Source organism: Aspergillus viridinutans (assembly GCF_018404265.1).
Source record: "Aspergillus viridinutans IFM 47045 DNA, scaffold_1, whole genome shotgun sequence".
NCBI lineage: Eukaryota > Fungi > Ascomycota > Eurotiomycetes > Eurotiales > Aspergillaceae > Aspergillus > Aspergillus viridinutans.
The window spans coordinates 4,866,995-4,892,686 of record NW_025091217.1 but is presented as its reverse complement, the minus strand read 5'-3'; the positions used below and the strand labels follow the sequence as shown (position 1 = coordinate 4,892,686).

Here is a 25,692-nt window from a genome sequence, read left to right as displayed (position 1 = left end):
ATAGGTACCTTAAGGTAGTGAGGTGAGCTATGTATTGTAAAGAACATGCACATGTAGGTACCAATAAACCCCTTGTAAGTGGCGTGGCGTGACCAATAAATACCTTACAGCGTCTCCGTCTTAAAGAGCGAGGCGAAGAGGCAAAAAGAGTCCAGAGCAGTGTCCACTGTCCAGTGTACTTGGGTAATAGTTTGTCTGAATGAGCACTTCAGTGGAGGGATGTAGGTAGATTCTCATACTACCGATGAGAGTCACCGAAATTGCCATCTCAGTACTAGTCGCCTCCAGTGATGGTCAGGAACGGAGAGACTGCGGTTGATTTTATTGGGTTCTGACTTTCGATCCATGTGTGTGGGTGTGGCTGTAGATAGTCCGTACCCGTTGCAACTTGCCACTCGGTCGAAATGCCTTGTATCATCTGTCTTTCGGCTGGTGGTCGTTTTTCAAGTTGAGGTTTCGCTTCATTGGTTGAGTCTATGATTATCTATATGTTGAGAGGACACTGGCAGGACATTAACTTCTGCATTGTGACCTTTGGTGGTCTCCTGTCACCCTGTGTTGGTGGCCTGTGCACTTTCATCAGTGATAGATGCTACTCTGTAAATAACAACCCTTTCATTAAGTGCGGTCCCTTGAACTTTATAAATGAGCTTTATGGCCTTGTTCATGGCCAGGTGCATATCCATGGCCATCTTTTTTGAGAGTAAAACAAACTGATACATACAGAATAAATTGATGTGTGACAGTTAAGAAGAGCCCACTGGCGGACACTAAGTGGGGACTACCTATCGATAAATGATAAGACCTGTGGGGTCTGATAATACAACCAAGTAATGGTTTGGTGGCGGAGAGACGTTGGATTCTCCCACATGTTTCTGTATTAATATTACCATTATTGTTCACCAATATGGTTGCTCCAAAGAATACATATCAACTTGACTTGGTGCAATGATAAGGATGAGGATGATAGATAGAGACTAGATGGTGGCTCAGCCGACACTGTTGCGATTGTCTGGTGACACACCCTTAGATATGATACTGTTGATAACAATGAACATACAATAGTAATTATTCCCTATCCACGGCCATCTGACAACGTTACTGGGCTTACCCACATCTCCCCAAAATCTGACTGGATGTCTTAGTCTCCCCTCCTCTTCTCTGTAAGGGTAAGGTATCTCTTCCCCCCTTCTGCCTTTTGACATGCTCTCTCGGTCACCCTCGTCCATAACAGACTTCCATCTTTCTTTTTCTCTTCATCCATCTCTCACGAAACATTTGTGGATGATGCCTAAGTGACGTTTGCTAAACTATCTTGGCTACTTCGTCCCAGACATCTCTCGCCGGTCGATTCTCTGGCCAGCCCCCGGGTTACGCGGTTAACGGGGTCCATGGTACAGTTTGTAACGGTCCCATAGCCGAGAAAATACCTCAACGACTGTCGCTTGACACTACATTCAACCTTGACTTTCCTCCTCGCACTCTTACACCATCATACTCCCTTTCATATTCATCGTTTCTGAGCAGTGATTCATCTCCAGAAAGGACGGTGTTTGATTTTGGTCGCCTCGTCTTCAGAACGTGGTTGTGCCATTATTTGGAGATTCTGGCTGTGTATAGTTGTGGAATGGTTTGCATCACCTCACTATGAGTTTCTAGGCCAATCTCGATTGCGGATCCCCGCGCCTGTCGTCAGTTTCACGACTTTCCCTACCAGTGCCTCAGGGCCTTCTCCCAAATCGCCTTGATTACATCCGTTCGCAACAGGAAAAGCCCTTGCAGCACATCGCGCCCTTCGACCAACCGTCGACTTTGATTCCACAATTGCCAGTATGGCCGCCGCATTTCCCGACGAGATTGAGCCGTCACCTGGGACGGTCTCTCCGGCAAGTCCGACCTCATCGACAGGCCAAATACCCATAGGGCAACCCCAAAAGCTCAAAGGGCGACACAAGCTGCTACAAAGTCTCCAGCGGATGTCATCCAGCCCGAGTCTCAGTAGACGCGGCAGGTCTCATTCTACCGGCTACCGTCGGGATGGGAACGCTTCCTTATCCTGTGTCTCGCTCGGCCAGTCAGCATATAATCCATGCCTCGGCAATGGAAGCTCGTCACAACTATATGGAGGCTTGAATGTCCGTCCTGCAACCCCGGGCTCGCCGGCTGAGCACACTGATGGAAATGCGCGGATCCGCCTAGTTGGGACCGATTCTCCGAGTGGCACCAATCTGAAGACGATTCCCTTGCCGACCGAGTTGAGACCGGTATCCCGTGGGTCACCACTGGAATTTGCACCAGTAGAAGAGATTGTGGTTGCGGAGCAGCCTACGTCTAAGCCAAAGGTCGTTTTCGACTTTTGGGGCCGCATGCCCGACGAGATCAAAATGAATATCTTCGGCTATCTGACCCCAAAGGAAATCGTACGTTGTTCTGCTGTCTCGCGAGCCTGGCACAAGATGTGTTATGATGGCCAGCTGTGGACGTGTGTCGATGCCGCAGACTACTACCGCGAAATTCCCAGCAATAGTCTCGTCAAACTTATGACCTCTGGTGGTCCTTTCGTTCGAGATCTGAATCTCCGAGGCTGCATTCAACTTCGAGAGAAGTGGGCTACTGAGGGCGAGCGTATCACGGATCTTTGTCGGAACGTTGTCAACTTCTCCCTTGAAGGATGCCGCATCGACAAGACTTCCATGCACTGTTTTCTGCTACGAAACCCTCGCCTTGAATATATCAATGTCTCTGGATTATCAACTGTGACCAACTCCGCCATGAAGATTATCGCTCAGAAATGTCCGCATCTTGAGATTCTTAATGTCTCGTGGTGCACTGGAGTTAACACCACCGGCTTGAGAAAAGTTGTCCAGGCTTGCCCGAAATTGAAGGATTTGCGGGCTAGTGAAATCAGTGGTTTCCACGATGAGGAATTTACCCTTGAATTGTTCAAGAGGAACACCTTGGAGAGGTTGATCATAAGCCGTACCGATCTGACGGATGACAGCCTCAAAGCTCTCATGCATGGTATTGACCCGGAAATTGATGTGCTTACCGACCGGCCAATCGTCCCACCCCGGCGTCTCAAACATCTGGACGTGCACCAGTGCCCAGATTTGACAGATGTCGGAGTCAGAAGTCTAGCCCACAATGTTCCCGAGCTCGAGGGCCTGCAGCTATCTCAATGCCCGCAGTTGAGCGACGATTCCGTCATCGATGTCATCCGCACGACCCCTTTGTTGACTCACCTTGAACTTGAAGACCTGGAGCAGCTCACCAACAACACGCTAGTTGAACTTGCCAAGTGTCCGTGTGCCGAACGTCTTGAACACCTCAATATCAGCTATTGCGAGAGCCTAGGTGACGTTGGAATGCTTCAGGTGATGAAGAGCTGCCCCAACATACGGTCTGTGGAAATGGATAATACTCGAATTTCTGATCTCACTTTGATGGAGGCCAGTTTTCGCGTCCGTAAGCGAGGCTACTCTGAAAATCTTCCCAGGATTGGCTTGCGCCTGGTAGTCTTTGATTGCGCCAATGTCACTTGGGCAGGGGTGAAGGAGGTCCTTTCGAGCAACGCATACATACCACGCTCTCGCAAACCTAGTTCGGCGGTCACGGTGGTGCCACACAAGCTTGATGAAGACGATTCACCAACAGCAGCGATTATGAGTACTTCCTCAATTACTCCGCCACCGCCGCCCCCGGTGTTTCCCAACGCGATCATCCATCTCAAATGCTTCTATGGCTGGCAAATGACCGTCGATGAACATAACAAGCGAGTCTTACGCGGGGACCTCGCTGCCGCGAGTAGGCTAGACCGCAAATGGGCCGATTATATGATGGCGACAGAAGAAGCCGGTGTTGGTGGAGCCGGTGCGCGACGCAGACGGCGCCGAGCTCGCGAGGCCGAGCGACTCTACAACGCCGACGATGATGAAGATGCATATGGCATTGGTGGTGTTTCGGCTCTTGGAGGAAGACGCAGAAGAGCGCAGAGCGGAGGTTGCACTGTCATGTGAAAGGCATCCAGCGATTCGAAGTGCCTTGCTACATCAGCATCTCTTTCGATTCTACTGCATTCGCGGGCGTTTTGTGGTTACATGGGATGAGCAGGCTCTTTTCATTCCATTCGTTCACTGGGTGAATACTTGAAATTCTAGGAACTTCAACACATACTACCCCCTCCTCAGGGGTAGGAGGAACCAGGACACAGGCAGTCTCAATGCTGGTCATGCTGGAGGGCTGCCGCCGTGTCTCAATACGTATCGGCTGCTTCTATGAGGCACGAAGTGACCTGTTCAACGAACCGATGTGTGTCAGAATGCACTCGAGTGATTTTCTCAAGCTGAGCCTGAAAGTCTGGGCAGTGCCTCAGTCTATTTGATTGGTACCTTTCCTTCGCAATTACTTTTTTGTCTTGTTTGACCCGGTACAATGGTTCGGAGTTGATGGTGTATATTTGAGCAGTATCTATGTCTATGTCTTGCAGTTACTTAGAGAGGAAATGGTGAAAATGGAGTTTGTTCGGTCGAGTCTTCATACAAGTGTGATATGACTCAAAATCACTATCGGCTGGTGCAGGAAGAGGTCTCTCCTCGAAAGCATCTCCAGTGACTTAGAGCGAGCAAAACAATGTCAAGAAGCATTACACAAAATTTTCTGCCCCAACTGAGGAAGATATACAGGATAGTGACAACCTCGTGATTGCTTTCCTGACAGCATGGATAGAAGAGCCGAATACAGACGCTAACCGACTTGAAAACAGACCGCTCAATGAACGGGCCGCAGATGCAATGCGAATTGATGAATCACTCCTCGAAGAAACCACCGTCGCTCTCATTATTATCATCATTGTGCTCATTAGCACTCCGGTATGCGCTCTCCATTGCCGCGGACCGTTTGGGTTTCCTGTCTTGCTTGCCCTCCAATTTTCTCGACTTTCCGCTAGCCTTATCGGAGACCTTATCCTTACTGGACTTGTTGCGTGCATGTTGATCCTCATCCGTGCTTTTCTTCGACTTCTTCTGCTCGGACGCTTGTGAACTCTTCTCGCCTTCACCGTCGTCCAATTTCCCTTCACGGAGAAGATCCAACGTCCCGTCTTCCATGCACTTCTCGACTACACGCCACATGGGTGGTCTCTCACCCGTCGTGTCATATATGAGTTTGCTGACAACTTCCGCGCCAGACTCATTCGGCTTCTCCGATTGTGCAGTGGACTCCTTCTTTTTCTTCTTCTGCTCTGCGTAGAGCGCGACGTATTTCTGCGTAAGCGGGTAGTAGATGGTGTAATTGTGATTCACATGCGCGGCGTGTATCTTCCCTGCGAGAGCAGCTAGTTTCTCTTTCTTGGCTGCTGGGTCGAGATCGGAATTGGAGATTTCCTGTTCGCGACGGAGGAGACGCTTGAGGTCTTTTGAGGCGGCTTTTCGGTCTGCGATCGGCCATATTAGCTCTAAAATTATTCGCCAAAACCAAATTGTAGTGAGATTCTCGTACCGAGGAATCGAACAAAATGATACTTCTTGATCATCTGGGACCGATGGCGTCTCGCCAACTCGTCCTCAAGATCCTTCTCGTATCCTGCGAGCGCACGCTCCTGGACAATGCGCGCATCGGCTGGCAGGTCGACCCGGTTGAGCAGACGCTTGACATCTCGGATGCGCTTCTTCAACTCGTTCACGGAGGGGTGGTTATGTTCATGTTTGGGAGGGTGGATCTTCTTCTTCTTTGCTGGTTGAGAGTCTTCCGAGCCTTCGCGGTACTTTCGTTTACTGGTCGCCGTGGAATCAGAAGGCGATCGCTTCTCCCTTGAGAATTCTCTGGGCATCTTGTCACTGAAAAACGGTTGCAATGCCGTTCAGTAGTTCGCTGCTGATCACAGGTAAGATAAAGGCCGACACAAGAAAATAAAAATCCCAAAGCGATAAAAAAAATAAGCGGATCAGCAGTCGGCCCGAGGAGTTCCCCAGGATAACAGCTGCGACCAATCAGAGCGGGGCCGGTAGTAATGACGCGCTTAGCGATTGAAGAGAGCACGGGAGGAAATTACCCTGTTGATTATTCCAATGCGAGTTGGAAATCACTGGGATTGAGCACTTGTATCGTCAACCTTGACTTTTAAAGCGTTCTAACTGCTACTATGCGTCCCGTCTCTCGATTCGAGTCAGCTTAGCTTGCGAGCTGGGCGTTGTTTCTTAGAATGGGCCAGGTTGCTTGACTAAGGTACCTACTTTGCAGTTGATTTATCCTTCCCTCGACAGTCCAGACAAACCGCAGGGAAATAATGGAGACCGCCATTCGCTGGGCCCCGTCCTCTACCACAGCGGAGCAGCGCTTTCTCTCCGTAGATGTGACAGGGAAAACCTTCCGACTCTGCAAAGCAACTGCATTCGACGGCAAGAATCTGGAATACGATGTGCTGTCGACGCACACCAAGGTTCCCGCCTTTCGCGCCTTCGATTGGTCTCCAGTGGACGAGTCCTTGGTTGCTGTGGGCCAATCCTCTGGTGACGCGACTGTCTTGCGCTTGAGCAGCGAGAATGCGGAGTCGATTTCATTCCCCATTCGCCATCAGCGGTACTGTAATGCTGTCTCGTTCAGTAGACACGGCCTGCTGGCAGCTGGGCTGGACCGGGTTCGCAACGACTTTTGTTTGAATATTTGGGATGTCAATCAGCGTATGATCAACAAAGTTTCCAAGGGATATGTCGAGCCTCTCAGAAAATTGGCTAGTTCGGAGCCGATCACGAGTGTCAAATTCTTTAAAGACCAGCCCGACGTGCTTGTCACCGGGGTGAAGGGCCAATACGTGAGAATATATGATCTTCGAGGTAAGTGTCTTGTCCATCTTTGCAGAAGCGCTGTACCATGTTACCTTCTTTCTTTTCGGTTCGGATGTACAACTAATTCCCTACAGAAGGTCCTGGCAATCCGTCTCTCCAATTTCCCACGCGATGCGTGCACAATCTCGCGATCGACTCGCTTGATGAGAACTATATCGCATCCTGTTATCCGACGAACGACCCTACCATCTGCATCTGGGACCGACGGGCCAGCTCCCGATTTAATGTCACTGGGGGTGCGAATATGCTGGAGTCCGGACATCCGGGCCCAGCGCTCGAATTCAAGAATGTCTTCGGTCCCAGAACTTCTCTCTGGAGTCTGCGATTCTCGAGGACAAAAAGAGGCTGTCTGGGTGCGCTTTCGAACACTGGCTGCTTCAAAACTTTTGACGTCGTCAAAGAGTACTTGTCAGAAGAGTATCGCATGTCCATGGAGGAGACCCTCGGGCAAGGGTCCTTCCATGACTATCCAGAACAAATCTATACGAAATCGATCCGCGATGTCCTCAGCCCATTCGATCATCCCACCCGAGGCTGCAAGGAGTCAGATAGAGTTGTGGCGTTTGACTTTCTGAACCTGAGTACTTCCAGCGAGCCCACCGCTATAACGTTAGCTGGAAATGGTCAAGTCGGCCTGGTTACGGTACAGCCTCCGTCTCCGCCTGTGCGGCTATCCTCTCAGGGTGTTCTGATCCGCGGTAGCTCTGAGAATCATCTCGATTTCACTGAGTTACGGCCCGCATTCGGGGATCAGACGCAGATCTCACAAGTAATTGAGAACATTCGCGAGGCGAATCTCTCAGCTCTAGAAGAGAGGAAGCTGCCGCAAGAAGGCCGAGCTGCGCGATCGGGCGCCCACGTCAAAGATCCTCTCTCCAGTCGCGAATCGCGAGAAAGGAATTTATCACTGGGTACTCTGGGTCAACCTCTCACTGCAGAGAAAGCCTTGGCATCATTGACCGTAAACAGACTACGGTGCAAGGAGGGCTATTTATTCGACGAAACGCGCAACAAGCGAATTTTAGCCGATGACCCTCAACTTCAGTGGCTCTGGGATTGGGTAGAACGTGAGTAGTGTTTACGATAACATCTGTATGGATTCTCTGACAGGCGGTATAGGCGCACGTTCAGACTCGTCTGATCTGTCAATGATCATAAATGGCTTGGATTTCAATTACCTGGGGGTGTACGATATCTGGAACAATGACCTAGGTAGCTTATTTCCGTCTTTGCTGATTATGCGGTCTGCTAATCTCTTCCAGGTCAAAGTTATGACAGCCGGCACATCGGTTCAAGTGGGGACGAGTCTCCATCGATCAGCGAAAGTATTATCGAGATTGTGCGGGAGCAATTAAGTTTGCCCGAATCCAAAGGGTGTCAGACAGCTCGTCCGGAACATCGACGACTTTGTTTGCGTCTCTGTGGTGCGGCACAATCTCATCGCGAATTGGAGGAGCTTGTCAAAAGGCTTTCTGCAGACAATCAGCATACTAAAGCAGCTGCATTGGCCGTCTTCCAGGACGAGGCTAAGCTGGCGTATCAGGCGTTGCGCAGTCACACGCCCACCCAGGCGCATAAGCTGCTTGCCATGGCAATCGCAGGTGCGGCCAAAGGCGATACCGACTCAGATTGGGAAGAGACGTGCGCGGAGATCGCCAAGGAACTCACAGACCCCTATGCACGAGCTATATTGGCGCTCGTGAGTAAAGGAGATTGGAAGTCCGTTATTCACGAGTCTACGCTTCCCTTGAGGTACCGCGTCGAAGTAGCTCTACGTTGGCTCCCTGACACGGAACTCTCCGGATACTTGAAGGAAACTATTGCTGAAGTCATCCGGCAAGGCGACATTGAAGGTATAGTTCTCACGGGGCTTGGCCACTCTGCCCTGGACCTTTTCCAATCTTATATCAACAAATTCAATGATATCCAGACTCCTGTTCTAGCCATGAGCCACACAGTCCCACGCTTCATCAGGAGTGGTTGGGGTAGGGCTCGGTATGAAGCATGGCGTGAAACCTATCGCTGGCAGATGAACTCATGGAAACTCCAATTAGAGAGAGCGCGATTCGACGTCGGCTCGCGCAAGTTTGCCGTCACTTGGGACGGGCGCAGACTCATCGAGCCGCCCCGACAACAAGTCAGCTTGACTTGTAACTACTGCACTCGACCACTCACCCAACACGATGCATCTTCCCAAATTTCTCCTTCGGCTACAGGGGAAGTGGTACATTCGACCGCTGGTAATCCCTTGGGTACAGCTGTTATGTCAGGAATGGTCTGCGCTAGGTGTGGACGGCCGATGCCTCGCTGTGGAGTTTGCACGCTCTGGATGGGCTCCCCAGATCCAATGTCTAGGGCCTGTATCGCTGCCGATGCTGGTCAGGAGCAGCGTAAACCCACAGAGGCCGACGTCATGCGCAGATTTATCGTCTTCTGTATCAATTGCAATCATGGTTTCCATGCACATCACGCCAGAGAATGGTTTGCAAAGCATAATGTTTGCCCCGTTGCAGAATGCAGCTGCATTTGTGATCGGTGAGCGTGACCTATACCTATACCTATAGGCTGAGGGATTCGTTTTCTATATCTGGCTTGCAATGAGGATGGTTTTAGAAGTTCATGAGGGATGGTGGTATAGTTTTCTGTTACTTTCGATACCCATTTATGGAGGCATGGTTATTTGGCATTTTCGCTAATCGACATTACATTGTCCACTATACGTACTCTTTCCTCACAAATTATTTATCATAAGCTCAGAATCAATAACAGGCCAAGTCTACGATTCACGAAATACCTAATCGGACGGAATAGACTCAGTAGACTATTGTACCTTAGCTCTTTCTTCCTAGTCCGGCGGGTCAGTTGGGGAATATTATTGCCCGCCAGATGATGTCAAACAAAATTTCTCCGTTTAGTCTATTGCACAGCTGAGATAGTCAAACTTGTATCATCATTGCATGTCCAAATCGAACCAAATTACTGTTCTCGCTGATGCTGGTGGCAGATGTTCTCTACAGCTTGAGGCGCTCTTGTGGGCTCTGTTTTCATAGCTTTTCCTAATCTCACCGTACGAGAGCCCCGTTGCCCAGTCACGCTGGAACCACTTGAGTCATCGCGTGAGCTCAGCCTCCGGATGAGTCTTCTATCGAGTCAGTTACTGACGCTGCGGGATTCAGATACAGTACAAAAGCCAGCACAATTAACCGACAAATCCGTTTCATCGCCATTCTTCTACGCCGAACCCAGAACCTCCGTTCATTGACGACATACCCCTCCTCTCCGCTTGCCGAGTCCGTCACAATGTCGCAAAATCAACGCAGGGGCAGAGGAGGCAACCAGAGTCGTGAAGTGACTATTTCCAAAGCGTTAAGTCTGCTCTTGCGTCATGCAGCAGAAAAAGAAGGGCTGAAAATGGATTCTCAAGGGTATGCCAACGTGGCGGACGTGGTATGCACGACAGACGGAACCATTCAATAGGGTATATGACTGATACACATATCTTGCACAGCTGGCATGGAAGAAAACCAAGTCTCTTAAGGTTACCCTTCCTGAAATCATTCACGCGGTCGCTTCGTCCGACAAAAAGCGGTTTGCGCTGTTACACATCCCTTCGGCGAAAGCGATAAGCGACACGACAACGTCCGGGGTACGCGAAGGGGAAACCCCCGCCTGCGAGACAGAACCGAGCTCCATGCCTACGTCGCAAGTTCCGACCACCAGCGCGGGGCAAGAGAACGCAACGGCGACTGCACTCACCGTGGACGATACAGATCCTTCTCATTTCCTGATACGAGCGACGCAGGGACACAGCATTAAGAGCGTGGAAGCGGCCGCGTTCCTGGAGAGACTGACATTGGAAGACGAGTCGAGGATACCGGACACTGTTGTGCATGGGACATACCATGCCGTCTGGCCGGCCATTCTCCAGTCCGGCGGGCTTCGGTGCATGGGGCGGAACCAGGTTCATTTTGCAACGGGGCCTTCCCTGGAATCCGTGCTACCTACGCATGCAGACGGGACGGCGCACTCAGCCACGGGGTCCTCGGGTCTGAACGATGGGCGTGTGATCTCCGGGATGAGGCGAGATGCGCAGATTCTGATCTACATTGACATCAAGAAGGCACTGGCTGCGGGGTGTCCGTTCTGGCGCAGTGAGAATGGGGTTATCCTGAGTGAGGGCGTGGATATAGCGGGGAATCAGGAGACTGGAGATGGCAAGTCGCAGAAGATTATTCCCGTTGAATTCTTTGATGTTGTCGTGGAAAGGAAATGTGGGCTGGGGAAGATTTGGGAACATGGGCAAACTATCCAGGAATTGCCGTCGGAGTTGCTTCAGAAAGGCAATCCCAAGGGCCCACGAGCAGGATCGGATGGGAGAAGACGGGGTAGAAGAAATGGATGATCTCCACGATCATGTGGTGAACAAGTCTTACTGATTTATATCTGAGCGCAGATGCTTAAATTACACCTAGCTCTGAAGCTGTACGCAGTACTCTCTCGGCTCTAATATTGATGCATAATGATAAGCCAAATCGGCTGACGTGTGCGGGGACAATGCTGGGGCCTTACATAAGCGCATCTATCCGTCATCCGACGGATTGCGGGGAAATCGGATCGTCACCATAGTAGTCCTCTACTCCCCTTTCCGAAAAAGTGTCATATGGTTCTGCACTGCAAATGACACGGCGGAACACAGAGCGGTTAGATTGATGGCTTGGTCTGCTTCCGATTGCAATGTTTGTCAATCCTGAATGGCCAATCATTGTACTGCCCAATCATGTTGGTGAGCCGACACTCAATGATAGCAGTTGACGAACTATCATCAATTACGGGGTCATCTTGGGATCTGGGGCACACATTGCCGTCCGGAAAGCGAGTATTTCCAATCATACTCTGTTGATTTAGATCTTGTGGAATATAAGCTGGATGATAGTCCTTGCGACTGTTTTTTCTGTGGACTGTTATTGATTCTCATCCACGTCCTCTCTTCCATCTCTGATACAGTATATACCCAACCTCTCTACCGGATACGATCCCTGAGGCCTCCTCCAGTCATGGCTACTAATCGGTTTGACCCCAACTTTACGGACAATGTCATCAACGCGATGGGTCCCAAGACCAACCCGCGCTTCCGGAAGGTCATGGCCAGCCTGATCCGCCATGTGCATGACTTCGCGCGCGAGAACGAACTCACCGTCGACGAATGGATGGCCGGCGTCAAGCTGCTCAACTGGGCCGGACAGATGAGCGACGACAAGCGCAACGAAGGCCAGCTTGTCTGCGACGTGATCGGGCTTGAGTCGTACGTGCCACATATCCCTATTTCCCAGTCCCCGGCACCTGTACTAACCGTATCGCTTTGCTGTGTGAACACAGGCTCGTTGACGAAATCACCTTCAAGCTCGCTGAAGAGGCCGCCGACGCACCCACCGCAACCGCCATCCTCGGCCCCTTCTTCCGCGCCGACACCCCCTACCGCAACAACGGCGACAATATCGTCAAGGACGTGCCGGACGGCGAGATGGTGTTCATGCACGGGCGCGTAATCGATTTCCAGACCAAGAAGCCGCTCGTTGGCGCGACGGTGGAAGTGTGGCAGGCGTCGACGAACGGGCTGTATGAGCAGCAGGATCCGAACCAGGAGGAGTTCAACCTGCGCGGGAAGTTCAAGACGGATGCCGACGGGCGGTACTACTTTTACTGCCTACGTCCGACGCCGTATCCTGTGCCGAATGATGGTACGTATTTGATCCCATCATTATTGCTATCGCTATCGCTGTAGAGGCTTTGCAGACGCTAATCTTGAGTGGCGTACAGGTCCCGCAGGGAAGTTACTCGAGCTCATGGACCGACACCCCTTCCGTCCCGCCCATATCCACATCATCGTGAGTATTCGCTTCTTCCAAGTAAAGAGCCAGCTTGGGCTAACTGCACTGCAGGCTACGCAGGAAGGCTACAAGCCACTCACCACGCAGATCTTCGACCGCCAGGACAAGTACCTGACGAACGACTCGGTGTTTGCCGTCAAGGACTCGCTGATCGTGGACTTTGTGCCGCGCAAGGATGACCCTCAAGCTGGACTTGAGCTTGAATACGATGTCAAGCTGGTGGCGGACCGGGCGTAGGGCAGTGGAATGGACCGGAGTCTGGCAATAGCTGGGCTTTGTGTATATATATTTGTGTTCTTCCGTGATACCGTAATGCGATGATGGATTCTCGTTTTGGCTGGTATTGCCGAAATTGCGCTCATCTCGCCTGTATTGCTTTCTAGCTTGATAATGCATTGATACAGCTGCGTTACCATGGGCACTAAAGCACTAATTTCAGGTCTAAACTCAAGGACAATCCGTTCAATATCTCCCAAGATGCTATAACTCTACAGCACATCACAATCTCTCAAGGAACCCCGCAATCATCCCTCCCACCAGATCAGGGGCCTCGATGCAGTGCCAATGACCGACTTTGGGCAATACCTCCATCTTCTTCGTCTCACTGGACACCCGGTCAAAGATATATTTGCATCCTTCCAACGACGCAGACTTATCCTCTTCACCTGCAATGAGCAGAAACGGCACAGTGATGCACGAGTAGTCGATCGCGGGGGCCTTGGCAATAGCCTGGCATAGCGTGGCGTAGCCCTTCGGGTTCTGGCCTAAAAGGAGCTCGCGAATGAACGCTTTGGCGAGCGGGGAGGCTTGCGAGCCTGTAGCGGCGTTGGGGACGGTGTTGGCCATTGCTTCCATTCCGGCTACTTTGGGTTAGCTCACACGTTGTGCATTTTGACAGTGAATTTAGGTCTATGGAAGCAACGTACCCTCGAGCACGGTGTCGCTCCTCTGGCGCATCGTGGATGCTAGGGTCTCCGAGGGATGGGTGGGACCCACGGCTACTACAGCCGTGATGCGATCGCTGCACTGTGCGCCCAAGAGCGTCACAACCAGTCCGCCCATCGAGTGGCCGACTACAGCGGCCTTGGGGATGTTTAGCGCATCCAGTACCGCAATGACATCCGAAGCAATGGTAGCAATGGTAATGAGCTGGCCGGTGTACGGGGAGCGGGCAGAACCATAGGTGTCGAGGGTGATGCAGCGGTGCTTAGGAGTCAGATGGTGGAGAATAGGAAAGTAGTAATTTTGGGAGGAGCCAAGGCCGTGAATGAAGACAATGGTCGCACCGTCTTTGGGAGCTCCATTGGGATGGGAATCAGCATAGTGGAGTGAGTGCCCACATACGTCGAGGCACGGCATCTTTTCGATCCGTTGAGACTGGAAGTAGACGGTGGGTATATCTCGCAGCAGCAACGCCAGTACAAAAGGTGAGGAAAGACGAGGAGCTGTTTGCAATATCGTTAGAATGTACTGAATGCGAAGAAATAGATAGCAATGAGGTATCTCCAAGAAAGAAGCTCTCAAACAAAACGAGCCGATACACTATGTTTTATTCCGCATTGACGTCAACCCACTGTTATCTTCATACTTCTTCGGCTTCGTTCTCCTATCTTATCGATAATGCGCTCTGATATACCTCTCGAGAGGTAGTGTCTTCAGCACAACGAGGCGGCTGTGCAAGTGGCCATCACTATTGTTACCACATAATCTCTGTTCGTGCAAAGCTGCCTTCATAATTATCGTTCAGAATAATTGATTCCGTCGGAATGCGGGTTGAGCCGCCGCCCAGCTTATCACCACCCGACCCGACAAGAGGGGCATCACGATCCGATCAGTGCGGGTCTGGCCGTCGGGTCGGATCAAACGGCTGTCATTCTTGAGCTGCGCGAGTCTGCGGGATTATTATTGTCAGTGATTGTCAACAATGGCTCCAATGCAGTCTGCCCCTCAAGGATGGACTTGTGCGACCGGTTTGTACATTGAATCCACCAAAGTAGACAATGTTCCCAATCGCATATTGAATATCCAATATTCGTATAGCCAACTCAAGATGGGTTTCCAACGGATACAGTATCGAGTCGAATCAATTCCTGTTCGAATTCCTCATCGCTGCCGAACTGATGGCCGAACTGTTCAAGGAGTATCGCCGTGTCATCTTGGAATGATTCTCCTATTGTTAACGCAGGTTTGCATGGCTCTTTCGTCGCCTGATCTATTTCCCCCAGCCTGCCTGCCGTATCTTGTGCAGTAGCAATTGTTTCCACTTCTTTGATGATGTCTTCGTCGTAGAAAATCGAGCATTCGGAGAACTCGTCGTCATCGTCCTGAGACGGACCAACATGACCCTTCTGATCATTGCTTGCTGTATGATTATCTGGCTCTGATACCCCTGCAGCCGTCTGATCGTCGAAGGCAGCGACATCTAAATCCGAAAGCAGGCTCTCGTCAATTTCGGTTGCGATACTCCCCTGGCTGTGGCTGTCTAGCTCTGTCTCCTCACAAGTCTCGCTCTCTGTATCCGGTTTCGCTGCGGGCTTGTTGAGAAATTTGGAAAGCAATGGCTGACTGGAAGGAAGGGGGAGAGCATGAGGATCAGCGAGACCGAGTCGTCTTCGTGCTTCTCGTTCTTTGGCTTCCTTTTCGGCTTTTTTCTTCTTATTGGCTTGGCGTTTCTTCTCCTTTTCTCTAAGCTTTTTAGCTCGTGCTTCGCGTTCCTCTTCGCGTTCGATGCGTTCGATCTGTGAAGCTGTAAATTGGAATCGTTTGTTGCTGCGCTGATACCGGCGGCGCACTGTCTTGGATTTTTCCAGAATAATGCGCCGCGGCTGATCGGGCATGGTAGAGGGATGACAGGTAGGTTCAGTTATATCAAGATGCAGGGGTGCATTTGAAGATCGTAACTTGCAGGCTTCTCTCCGTTATTGTTGATGGCAATACCTCTGGGGTACGTAGATTATTCTGATATAACGCGGAGAGAGCTATTGTTGACATCCTTGGCTGGCGGCGATATGTTGTCCCGGCCAGATCAACAGGCGTTTCTCATTTCCTGCGGCAGTTACCACCGCTTAAGTTTACAAAATGCTCAATTCATCTAGTGATACAACTTTTTTTTGAGATTTGATCATTGTTGCCTACCAAAATCCTGCATTTACCTGGCACTGTGTTGCTTCTTATATATATGAGAGAAGTAGACATGTACATATTTTTCGCCGGCTGCCGTCGTCTTCCTGCTATTATTTTCAGTGAATTTAAAAAATCGCTCTACAGTGGAACATCTTTAACAGGATCCCAGCAAACCGGGGCATAAATGCCGGTGTTCAGACTCTCCATGTCCTCGCCAGACAATTCGAAGTCAAACACCTGCATGTTCTCAACGATACGGGAATCGGTCACAGACTTCGGAAGAGGAACATAGCCCTGCAAGACGGCATTAGCCACAGACTCAATCGATAATAGAAACAAAGAAAGTACCTTTTGCAGACTCCACCGGATCAGGATCTGAGCTGGTGTCTTGTTGTGCTTCTTGGCCAAGTTCTGCAATACAGGCTCGTCCATGCGCTGAGCTTGAACAAGGGGAGAATAGGCTTCAACAACAACGTTGCGCTTCTTCAGCCAGGCAGCAATGTCCTCTCTCGCACACCAGGGATGAATCTCGTACTGTCCAACGGAAATCTGGCCTCCAACACCGCTGTTAATGTACTCCTCCAACTCCTCCAGATGGTGAATGCCATAGTTGGAGACGCCAATGGAACGAATGTGGCCTGCCTTCTGAGCCTCCACGAGGGCGCGCCAGGCACCAAGGCGACCCTCCTTCCCACCGTAGGGCGCGTGCAGCAGGACTCTGCCCCTTAGTTAGCCAGGGGCGTCGCTCGCTCGTTGAAGATTAGGGTTATTCGCTTACAAATCGATGTAACCAAGATCGGTAGCAGCGATACTTTGCTCAATGGCTTCCTTGGCCTTTTCATAGGACATGCAAGACCGGGGAACCTTTGTGGTGAAAAAAATCTTGGAACGGCCAATTCCAGACTTCTTCAAAGCCTCCGCACATTCTTTCTCATTCGCATAGGCTTTTGCACTGTCAATCTAGGGGAGCACGGCCGATTAGCCTCAATTTGCCTGGTGCTTCAACAGTTTTCATGGCACCTACATGGCGGTATCCAGTTTCCAGTGCCTTGAGCGTGACCTTCTCGGTGATCTCGGGTGGCCTGCATTGCCATTTACAGGTTAGGTATAGCGTTCAATCCTTGAATGATGACTTGCTACAAAATTTGAACACACGTTTGATAAACCTTATGATCTTGTGTCAGCGGCTTGGTTCATAGTGGAAACTATGCCACTGGGACTTATTACTCACACCGAACCCAACAACCGGGATTTCATATCCCGAGACCATTTTGTAGGTGGACTGGAGAGATACGGGGGCCATTGTTGCAGTTACTATGGAGTAGTATGGTGGCAAGAACAATCGGTCGAGAAATAGAACGGATGGCTGAGAAAAACACACGTAGCTGCGCGAACTTGGATCATTATTTATATTGCCAGTCATCCATTGGAGTCCATGACGATTTGGAGCCTTGGAGACCGATAGTCGCTCACGTTTCCCGCTCCGAAAGTCAAAATGCCATTACGAGCTTCCTGATGGGTGTTAGTCTTGCGGCGGGGTGTACCTAACGTGGGGTAGGTTCTGTCGGGGTCCGGTCCAGGAAAGGATAACGGCATTGATTTGCTTGGTTCAAAATCAAGAAAAACTGAGAGAGCTTGTTGGAGAAAACCAGCGTCCTCCTGGACAGCACTACTTTGGCCTCGAAGCAGGCTATCATCGACATACTACCACATACCATGAATGACATCACTCATCTATCTACGCAACTGACGTGTCTCAGGGCTTAGGGTTCCATCTTTCTTATCGATAGGTAACAGCGCTAATCCTATCCAGGAACTGTCCCGCATCTCCTGAAGCTGCCTTGGCGCCTGAAGTTGAATCATCTCTCTACTTTACGTCGGTTTCTTCATGATTTGCGAAGGCGACAGTGTCTCTGTCACTATTGGCTTGATTGAGTGCTAAGCATCTCCTTGGGAAAGTATACTTTTATCGCAACAACTTATAACACTCATATCTTGGATATACATACGATTGGCTATCTATTTTCTCAACATCCCACATCTATTCACCTACCGGTCAAATGCGTCTAATAAAGAACAAGATAGAGCACGGTGGCTCAGGCACAGTCACTCTGTGTCCTGAAGAGCCGGAGGATATGGTATGCGACCCGATCCCCATCGGATACTTACCTGCTCTGACGGCTCCTGCATTAAGTGGCACGCCTACAACCTGATCAGACCCGGTGACCTCCTTCGCGCAAGCGCAATCCGTCGCGTCACAACGACACACGACACCGGTACAACAACTTCATCCCGAGTCCACTTAACGCTGGAAATCCGTGTGAAAAGCTTGGATTTCGACCCTCAGAGCTCACAACTGCATGTCGGAGGAACAATCGTGAACGAGACACCGCACACTAAAGTCGGACAACATCATACATTGGATCTGGAGCTGAATCGCAATTTCACCCTGGAAAAAGAGATCGGTGCGAATGGGGAGGGAGTAGGGTGGGACAGCATTGCTGTACAGATGCTCCAAGATGCCGTTGACGAGAGCGGCAAACGGAGGGCGGAAGCGGTCGCTGTTGTTATGCAGGAAGGACTGGCCCACATTTGCTTTATTGGGCAATTTCAAACCATCTTGAAGCAGAAGGTCGAGATGTCAGTTCCGCGAAAACGACAAGGCGGCGGAGGCGGGGATCATGATAAGGTACTCCACCCGTGTGCCAACGCACTTGTATAGATATAGTTACTTACGCGAAGCAGGGAATGTCAAAATTCTACCAGGTCACACTGGACACTCTTCTCCGGCAGATGGAGTTCAACACCAGCGCTACGTCTCTCACCAGTAACGAGCCCGTCAAGCCCGTTCTTCTCGCGTCGCCTGGTTTTGTCGCTGCCGGATTTCAGAAATACATACAGTCTGTTGCCTCGACGACTACACCTGCCCTCAAACGACTATTGCCGAGTATTGTCGTTGTCCACTCAGCCTCAGGCTATCTGCATTCTCTCGCTGAGGTTCTGCAATCACCTGCAGTGAAGACCATCCTTGCGGATACCAAATATGCCCGCGAAACCAAACTGATGGACGACTTTCTTGGACACCTCCGCAAGGAGTCTAACAAGGCCGTCTATGGACCTCGCGAGGTCGAGTCGGCAGTCGAACAAGGGGCCGTGGGCCGCGGGGGCGGCGTCCTCATCATCTCAAACCGATTGTTCCGGTCACAGGACGTGGCAGAGCGCAAACGATGGGTGTCCCTTGTTGACCGAGTTAGGGACGACGAGGGGGGCGAAGTGCGTGTACTCAGCTCCGACCATGAGAGCGGGAGAAGACTGGACGGATTGGGAGGCGTTGCCGCTTTGTGCACGTTCCCAGTAGTCGAGGAGGAGTTTGAATCGGACGAAGAAACCGCTGAAGCTAGCTGATCATCTTTGAGCAATACTGGTCTTCAGAAGTGGGGGCTAGACATGACCGACACGTTAAAAACGATACCGTTGAAGCGAATAAATCTCGACGCGCCTATCTTTGCACTAGCGATTATATTTTTGACCATAGACGACGATTCCATACCATCATCTTCCACCCACGTACATCCCAGAGCGGAAATAAGTCCCCATGTCCGTATATGTCCGTGCCCGTGGAGATGTATGTCCTATGTAAGCTGAAGATTAAATAGCCTAGCCCGCATTAACATCCTTAGCTCTTACTCCATCTTTAGCCGCATGTCTGAAACTTGAGCCCGGCTCACCACTCCTTTGCACGGGTCTGCTGCACGTCCTGCAGGTTAAGCGCCTACGCCGCATGCTGACTGGTGCGTAGTTAATCCAGACATATAGCCCCCACTGCCATGGCGTAGTCTAAATTCTTGCAATTATTAGAGCGGATGCGCTGTCTGTCTCTTTGGACCTGGTTTTTCAGCCGCAGATGGTTTTATGCATGCATGGGGCCTGACTTAGGCTTGTGAGAGGATTAGATGATTCTCAGCAGGTTCTAGATTCGATTCTTGGAAAGCAGGATTTGGGAATTTGCATATGTCAGCGTACGAATACCATCGGGCCCTATTTTCACGCCTGGGGGTACTACAGTGACATCGCCCGCGAGACCTCTGGCCTTCCTCGAGACTAAATATTGGGATTTATTTTTGAAGGCATGAAATATGCAGAATTTTATGTATTCGTATGACCAGTAGACGTACTCATGGTCAATTTCGTATCGACATGTCTCTACATGAGTTGTATAAAAAGTATATGTCCATGAAAGAATTGGCGAAGGGAAAAATATGCAAAGGAGGAGAGATGCCACTGAGGCAATGAGAACGCAATGCTATGCGCAGCGCTGAACCCTGCTAATCAGAAATGTCACTCAATGCGGCACTGTGGAAGATCAAATCAATGCGCTTCTGGGCGATGATTGTAGACGTCAGCCAGAAAGAGAAAATAGAGAAATCGTCAAACATATGGCCCCGTATCGCTGTTGGCCCTAACTCGTTTTCGAGTCCGTGAGCGCTCTGTCATCTGCGATAACGAGGCATCGGCGCGTTCTCGGCTTTCAGCTTCCATATCTTTAAGTTGAGCCTCACACTGCTGCGGGGTGTATGTCCTTCTAGCGCCTAGGTCCCTCAGCTGCATCACCAGAATGTTAGCTCGCAGAACGTGTATGGGTATGTCATGGAAAACAGGCGGAACGATCTCACCTTTTGAGCAATGAAAGGATACTTTTCACGTTCCCAATGGTCTCGAGCTCTTATGAGAAGTGGGATCTGGAGCACTCGGTTATTAATAAATTACGACAAAATAAAGGAGAGGGTCATGACACACATACTCACATCATTCTCATCCCACCGGGCTAGCCGTTCTTTGCGCCGGCGCAGCATCCGCATTTGCAGGCGTGCTTCCGATGCATCTTTGTTGAACTTTTCGCGAAACAGCTCCCGGATGACTTTCCATGCCAGGTTCTGTTCTCGCAGTCCCTCGACAAAAGCATCTTCTTCTTCCGCTTGCGGATCGCGCCGGCCCCGGCCGGGAGCGCGAGACCTGTGGTGGGGATGAAGATCAATATGGCCTTGTCGCCGTTCTTGCTCTAGTCGCTGGAGTCCCTCAGGATGAGGCAGTATTGTGACTGGGGTTTCACGAGTCGAACTTGCGGCTTTCGAGCTGCCTCTTCTAACTCGTTTCGCCGGAGGCGGATGTGGAGACGGTGTAGCTTCGGCATGGCCAAAGTCGTATTCATCTGTAGCGTGTCCTAGACCCGCCGTTACCGTTCGGGGAAAATTACTTGGAAACGGTGCAGTGATCCCAAGCCCATGGTGCGGGACTGTTTCGGATATGTTGTACTGATATTCTTGCGAACGATGACTGACAACCGGGCTCGGTCTTGCATGGACAAAGGAGCTGTCTGGGAGACTGATTGGTGTTGAGATAGCGGCGGACGGATATGCAGCTGCTGTGGTAGAGTTTGGATGGTTCATTGCTAAATACGGAGACTAAGCAGCGCAAATGTTTGGTCAGCTAGCTGAAACACCGGACAGATGTCACGGAAGATTGGCCTACCGTTTCAACACCGGACCATTGAGGCGGTAGTGCCTCATAGTATTCATCCAATTCATCGCCCTGTCTTCCTGGAGTGGCCTGGCCATAGGGCATTTGGCCGGCGAACCCGGAAGGAGTTTGAGGATACATAGAGCAAACTTTGGGCACGCGCTTAGACCAGGACGAGAGCGAATGAGCTGATGTGTGGCGAGAAAAGATGAAACGGTTGATGAAACAGGCTGAAGGACCAACAGGTGTCGGCGGCAAGAAGCAGGAGGGACGGTCGACTGAAAGTAATATAAAGGCCCGCCACGACGACTTCAAAGTAGCCACTTCTGCGCAACAGCTTATTTTATTTCTCTAGGAACGAACTGAAGGCATAAAATGGGTTGCAGACGGGAAGAACGTCCAACAAAAGTCTGATCCAGGTTCATATACGCCAGTCGGGATGATCAAGACGTAGTCGAAGTGCCTTGCAAGGCAGGCCCAGATTCGAGTAGCTCCCACGTCAACGGGCCAAAAGAACTCCCAGAAAGCATCAGATATACCGCCGACTATCACTGTGCCGCACGAATATGCTCGTAACGAGAGGTGTAGACACGACGATGGCTCTGCATTTAAGCGCCTGGCCACCCCAGAGATGGGGTCCGAATTGTTATCAAAGGAAAGTAATATCTTCTCTCGCGATGACATGACAGCTAGAATTCCAGCCCCCAAACTCTCGGGGCGCAGACATCAGCATTTGGCCCACCCTGATCGATGGAAAGGTTAGCTCCCGCAGCAGCAAAGTCCCAATGCATCGGATCACCCAGGAAGGGGAGGCGGGAACCTGTAGAATGACATTTGGATGGCATCAGGTGCTTAGTGGCCCGCTGCAGCAGTTTCAGGAGACAAATGTTCGTAAAGGGGGCTAGCGCTAAAGACGTCGAAGGACTGACTAGCTAGTGGAGTAGTATAGAAATTGGACGTTCTTGATGCTGTCAGTAAGCGGATCGTAGGATGAGTGCAATCAAAAGAAATTAAGGGAAAGGGCTAAAGTTCCAGAACAGCGAGTCTACATCCTTGCTTCTAGACGACTATGGGGCCAGTGTACGGAACAATTGGCTGCTCAACATGACTTAAGGAGCAAGAAATCATTACTAGAAACCCACTTGGACTATGTCAGGAAAGACAGGTCCATCAGGGAACAGACCATGTCCTGAGCCAGACAAGGATCCACGGATAGCGGCCCATTAAGCGCTTGTTCGTAATTGCAGCTGCAAACCCCTGGAGGATTTGGCTTGTCCAGTGGGCTCTGAGAAGGTCTTAGACGCCTGATCTGACTGAGCTAAACTAGTTAGTGGACTAGTCGAAAGCCTGAGCCATGAAGGTGAGATTTTAAGCAGAGCCTGACTCAAAGCCTTAATCAATCTCCCATAATTGCGCATTACTAACTGTCTTGGTTGCATGACTAGTAAGCTTTCCGTGAAAAGTAGTGAGTGGCAGCTTCCCAGATTCCCATTATTATTATTTTGCCGGTTGTCTGCATCCCTCTATTCAGAGCCACGTGTCCCACGAAGACCATGCCGCATACGCGCCAGAGGATATGCTTCCTGCCAGTCGGTTGAGCGGCTTGAGTCATCATTTTCCAATCGACCGTATATCGGAGATGGCGCTGGCGCTGGCGCTTAGAGAGCATAAACTGTTTGCTTAAGAAATAAAAGGATGACCCGCTGAAAGAGACCAAGGTCGACTCAGCCGAGCCTGTCTCGTCGAGATTAGCATTCCGTCATAAATTCAGAATGGGACTTTTTGTCTGTGGGGTAATTTCAAGGAGAATTTGTCATCCTTTTCTCCCAGAATTATTTTCTTGCATTGTTTTGCCGAAATAGCAAGACATTCACACGTGATCTCGCGGGATTTCGGCAGGCGGTGCCAAGATTTAGTATAGTCCATTTTGGGCAAACGCACTTTCCGTCGTCATGATGGGTCATGATGGGGACAAACATGTTTGAAATTGATACTTCACCTTGCAAGGCGTTCTCCGTCTCCGGAGAAGCATTGGATCCTTCTCTAGTATCGACTCATGCATCGTCTGTGTGCATMTTGAATGGATAGAAGTACAACTCGACCCTTCTTTCAGTGGCTATGCCCTGGCGCAGCAATGGAAACACTGGACACTGTCAGGCTATTGTTTCAGGTTGTACCAAAAGATTAAATCACAAGCTAGTTCGGCGACTCGGCGGATCCTGACCTTACCATGGATCTCCGCACTACTTTAAATTGATGATCCAGTCAAAAGATCCGTATGGTTCTCATGATCTCATCAATATCCTAAAAGCAGATAAGGCTAACTGCCCGTTATCAAAAATAGCATTGATCGATGATTGCGCCTTGAGCCATTATACATAATAACTCCCAAAACATTGCCAGAATCAGTAGCTGATCACTCCAAAGCCGACGAGACACTGGAACAAGGGAGAGCAATCCACTTGCTGCAGGGTTTCTATATATAAGTATCGCCATCAGCAGCGATTATTAGTCGCGATTGGACGTGACCGGTGCGTGATGCAATGGGCTATGCCCATCAGACTGATCGTCCAGACTGTCATCCTCATCCTCCAGAAATCCCTCCAAGCCTTCGTTATCCGCATCCCCGGGCTTGCGCCGGGTGTGCTCGTCCAAGGTATCGTCCGCCGAGATGGAAATGCCGCGAGCACCCCAGCGGTTGTTGCTAGGCCTGTCACCACCGGCTCCCCTCTCCCCTTCCATTCCTTCTCCGGTAAGGTTCTGCTCCTCGTCCAGACTTTCTCGTCGCCGTCTGATATTGAACACCTTGTTAACTATCCAACTTTTACTATAATCTTCCGAATCGACTACACCGCCATTTCGAAGCTTGACGCGCTGACGAGAATAGTAGACCCAAGCGAAATCAATGTAGAGAGCAGTTTGAAGGATACCAAAGATCATCGCGATCGGATCCCAGTGTTTCTCGGAGCCAAACCCTCTCACAAACCAGTTCAGTATGTAGAACGCGCGGTAAGAGCCCAGAGCGAGGAGATAGTATGAATCAATGACCGTAGGAACGGTAGTCTGGCGGAGTAGAAGGAGCTGGGGAAGCACGCATACGGATTCTAGGATGATGGAGAAGGACCACATTGTCTGCATCGTACTTCTAATTAGCACTGGGGCAACAAGATCTCTGTGTGCACAGTGTGCTAGACCCACCTCGGTGAACCAGTGCATTTTGAAGAGGTCTTTATCGTCGAAAATAGGAGTCACAATCGGCGCTAGGACAAGCGAAACCACGACGGAGCCGAGAGCCATCTTCCATGCCCTCTCTCTTTCACGCGTCCGTGGGTAGACCTTCATCATCAAAAAGATGATATAGAAAGAAGAGAATATATAGAAGAACTTGAAGAAAACGAGGTAGAAGCTTCTCCATCCGCTCCCTCGGAACAGATCAAGGTAGCGCGTGAGAAACACAGCAGCATAAAGCATCTGTGTGAGTAGCGAGACACCTGCCATTCAGAATCGAAGAGTCAGTTGCCCGTCCCCATCCCTATTGTGAGGGGCGGGAGTGTCTGTACTTACCTTCCGCACTTTTGTTCCGATGAATGGCCCACATCAAGATGCATTTCGACGATATGTGGGACAGATCGCCTAACAGGCGAAAGACGTTCATACTCATCTTGGTTTATTCTTCGAATCTTTCAGGGAGTCTGATTGGTGTTCTGATGGAAAGACGCTGGAAGACGGTCTGGAGAGTCACCGTTCTAGACTACCATCGACAAGGTTCAGTTAATCAAGCAGGCACTCAGGTGATCTTGTTACTGAAGCTTTCGTTTGTGGTGAAGACAGCTTTTGGAGCTTAGGTGTTGTGCTGCGACTCCTCACGGGAGGCCAAGATAAGGACTACCTAGAGGCGGTAGCTCGACGTGTTAGGCAGCGAGATAACAATTGGAATTCTTCGTCAGGTGGTATTGGCGAGGAAAGAGAAAAGACTGTATACTCAAGAGAGATAATCACTTAAAAACAATCAAATGTCAATAGTGCATGGTGAAACAAAAGCAGAGGTCGAGGTACGTAACAAGTGATAGCACTTGTGATCTGTTATCTCGGCTTCTCCTCTCAGTGATCCACCGCCCATCTGGCTTTACCCAATATGGTCTTAGAACACGGGGCCGCGTTGTCCCAATCACGTGAGTTGCTTCGGGTGACGTCGCTCCTTAGCTCTTGTCCAGCTGTCTGCGGACATAAGTAGCTTTTCGATCAACTAAACGGACAAGCTCCTTTCTACGATGGATTAAGAACAACTCGAGCCAGCTTATGCTCTTTGCTCTCCATGTCCT

General features: G+C 50.4%; 11 protein-coding genes across 11 annotated transcripts; 5 read left to right on the top strand and 6 right to left on the bottom strand.

Annotated features, from left to right (window-relative positions):
* Nucleotides 1-1,832: 1,832 nt before the first annotated feature.
* On the top strand, nucleotides 1,833-4,016 carry Aspvir_001400 (F-box domain protein; the record flags this gene model as incomplete). The annotated part of the gene is made up of 1 exon (XM_043266522.1): nucleotides 1,833-4,016. The coding sequence occupies one exon, from the start codon at nucleotides 1,833-1,835 to the stop codon at nucleotides 4,014-4,016; it is 2,184 nt and encodes a 727-aa protein (XP_043122457.1).
* A 789-nt stretch (nucleotides 4,017-4,805) lies between these two features.
* Aspvir_001399 (Efg1 domain-containing protein) lies at nucleotides 4,806-5,827 on the bottom strand (the record flags this gene model as incomplete). Its single annotated transcript, XM_043266521.1, has 2 exons — nucleotides 4,806-5,431; nucleotides 5,497-5,827. 2 exons carry the CDS (start codon nucleotides 5,825-5,827, stop codon nucleotides 4,806-4,808), a joined length of 957 nt encoding a protein of 318 aa, XP_043122456.1.
* Nucleotides 5,828-6,283: 456 nt separating this feature from the next.
* On the top strand, nucleotides 6,284-9,381 carry Aspvir_001398 (uncharacterized protein; the record flags this gene model as incomplete). The annotated part of the gene is made up of 4 exons (XM_043266520.1): nucleotides 6,284-6,830; nucleotides 6,917-7,909; nucleotides 7,962-8,054; nucleotides 8,105-9,381. 4 exons carry the CDS (start codon nucleotides 6,284-6,286, stop codon nucleotides 9,379-9,381), a joined length of 2,910 nt encoding a protein of 969 aa, XP_043122455.1.
* A 761-nt stretch (nucleotides 9,382-10,142) lies between these two features.
* Aspvir_001397 (tRNA 2'-phosphotransferase) lies at nucleotides 10,143-11,244 on the top strand (the record flags this gene model as incomplete). Its single annotated transcript, XM_043266519.1, has 2 exons — nucleotides 10,143-10,289; nucleotides 10,351-11,244. The coding sequence occupies 2 exons, from the start codon at nucleotides 10,143-10,145 to the stop codon at nucleotides 11,242-11,244; spliced, it is 1,041 nt and encodes a 346-aa protein (XP_043122454.1).
* Nucleotides 11,245-11,896: 652 nt separating this feature from the next.
* On the top strand, nucleotides 11,897-12,967 carry Aspvir_001396 (intradiol ring-cleavage dioxygenase; the record flags this gene model as incomplete). Its single annotated transcript, XM_043266518.1, has 4 exons — nucleotides 11,897-12,144; nucleotides 12,219-12,580; nucleotides 12,660-12,727; nucleotides 12,782-12,967. 4 exons carry the CDS (start codon nucleotides 11,897-11,899, stop codon nucleotides 12,965-12,967), a joined length of 864 nt encoding a protein of 287 aa, XP_043122453.1.
* A 261-nt stretch (nucleotides 12,968-13,228) lies between these two features.
* Nucleotides 13,229-14,089, bottom strand: Aspvir_001395 (alpha/beta fold hydrolase; the record flags this gene model as incomplete). Its single annotated transcript, XM_043266517.1, has 2 exons — nucleotides 13,229-13,590; nucleotides 13,657-14,089. The coding sequence occupies 2 exons, from the start codon at nucleotides 14,087-14,089 to the stop codon at nucleotides 13,229-13,231; spliced, it is 795 nt and encodes a 264-aa protein (XP_043122452.1).
* A 686-nt stretch (nucleotides 14,090-14,775) lies between these two features.
* Nucleotides 14,776-15,567, bottom strand: Aspvir_001394 (uncharacterized protein; the record flags this gene model as incomplete). The annotated part of the gene is made up of 1 exon (XM_043266516.1): nucleotides 14,776-15,567. One exon carries the CDS (start codon nucleotides 15,565-15,567, stop codon nucleotides 14,776-14,778), a length of 792 nt encoding a protein of 263 aa, XP_043122451.1.
* Nucleotides 15,568-15,991: 424 nt separating this feature from the next.
* Nucleotides 15,992-17,156, bottom strand: Aspvir_001393 (aldo/keto reductase family protein; the record flags this gene model as incomplete). The annotated part of the gene is made up of 6 exons (XM_043266515.1): nucleotides 15,992-16,147; nucleotides 16,202-16,571; nucleotides 16,632-16,813; nucleotides 16,878-16,935; nucleotides 17,009-17,019; nucleotides 17,085-17,156. 6 exons carry the CDS (start codon nucleotides 17,154-17,156, stop codon nucleotides 15,992-15,994), a joined length of 849 nt encoding a protein of 282 aa, XP_043122450.1.
* A 757-nt stretch (nucleotides 17,157-17,913) lies between these two features.
* On the top strand, nucleotides 17,914-19,258 carry Aspvir_001392 (putative translation factor pelota; the record flags this gene model as incomplete). Its single annotated transcript, XM_043266514.1, has 3 exons — nucleotides 17,914-17,991; nucleotides 18,048-18,542; nucleotides 18,599-19,258. The coding sequence occupies 3 exons, from the start codon at nucleotides 17,914-17,916 to the stop codon at nucleotides 19,256-19,258; spliced, it is 1,233 nt and encodes a 410-aa protein (XP_043122449.1).
* Nucleotides 19,259-20,281: 1,023 nt separating this feature from the next.
* Nucleotides 20,282-21,475, bottom strand: Aspvir_001391 (uncharacterized protein; the record flags this gene model as incomplete). Its single annotated transcript, XM_043266513.1, has 4 exons — nucleotides 20,282-20,455; nucleotides 20,527-20,592; nucleotides 20,659-21,315; nucleotides 21,383-21,475. 4 exons carry the CDS (start codon nucleotides 21,473-21,475, stop codon nucleotides 20,282-20,284), a joined length of 990 nt encoding a protein of 329 aa, XP_043122448.1.
* A 2,403-nt stretch (nucleotides 21,476-23,878) lies between these two features.
* Aspvir_001390 (ER lumen protein-retaining receptor) lies at nucleotides 23,879-25,031 on the bottom strand (the record flags this gene model as incomplete). The annotated part of the gene is made up of 3 exons (XM_043266512.1): nucleotides 23,879-24,502; nucleotides 24,569-24,861; nucleotides 24,935-25,031. The coding sequence occupies 3 exons, from the start codon at nucleotides 25,029-25,031 to the stop codon at nucleotides 23,879-23,881; spliced, it is 1,014 nt and encodes a 337-aa protein (XP_043122447.1).
* Between the last annotated feature and the right edge of the window lie 661 nt (nucleotides 25,032-25,692).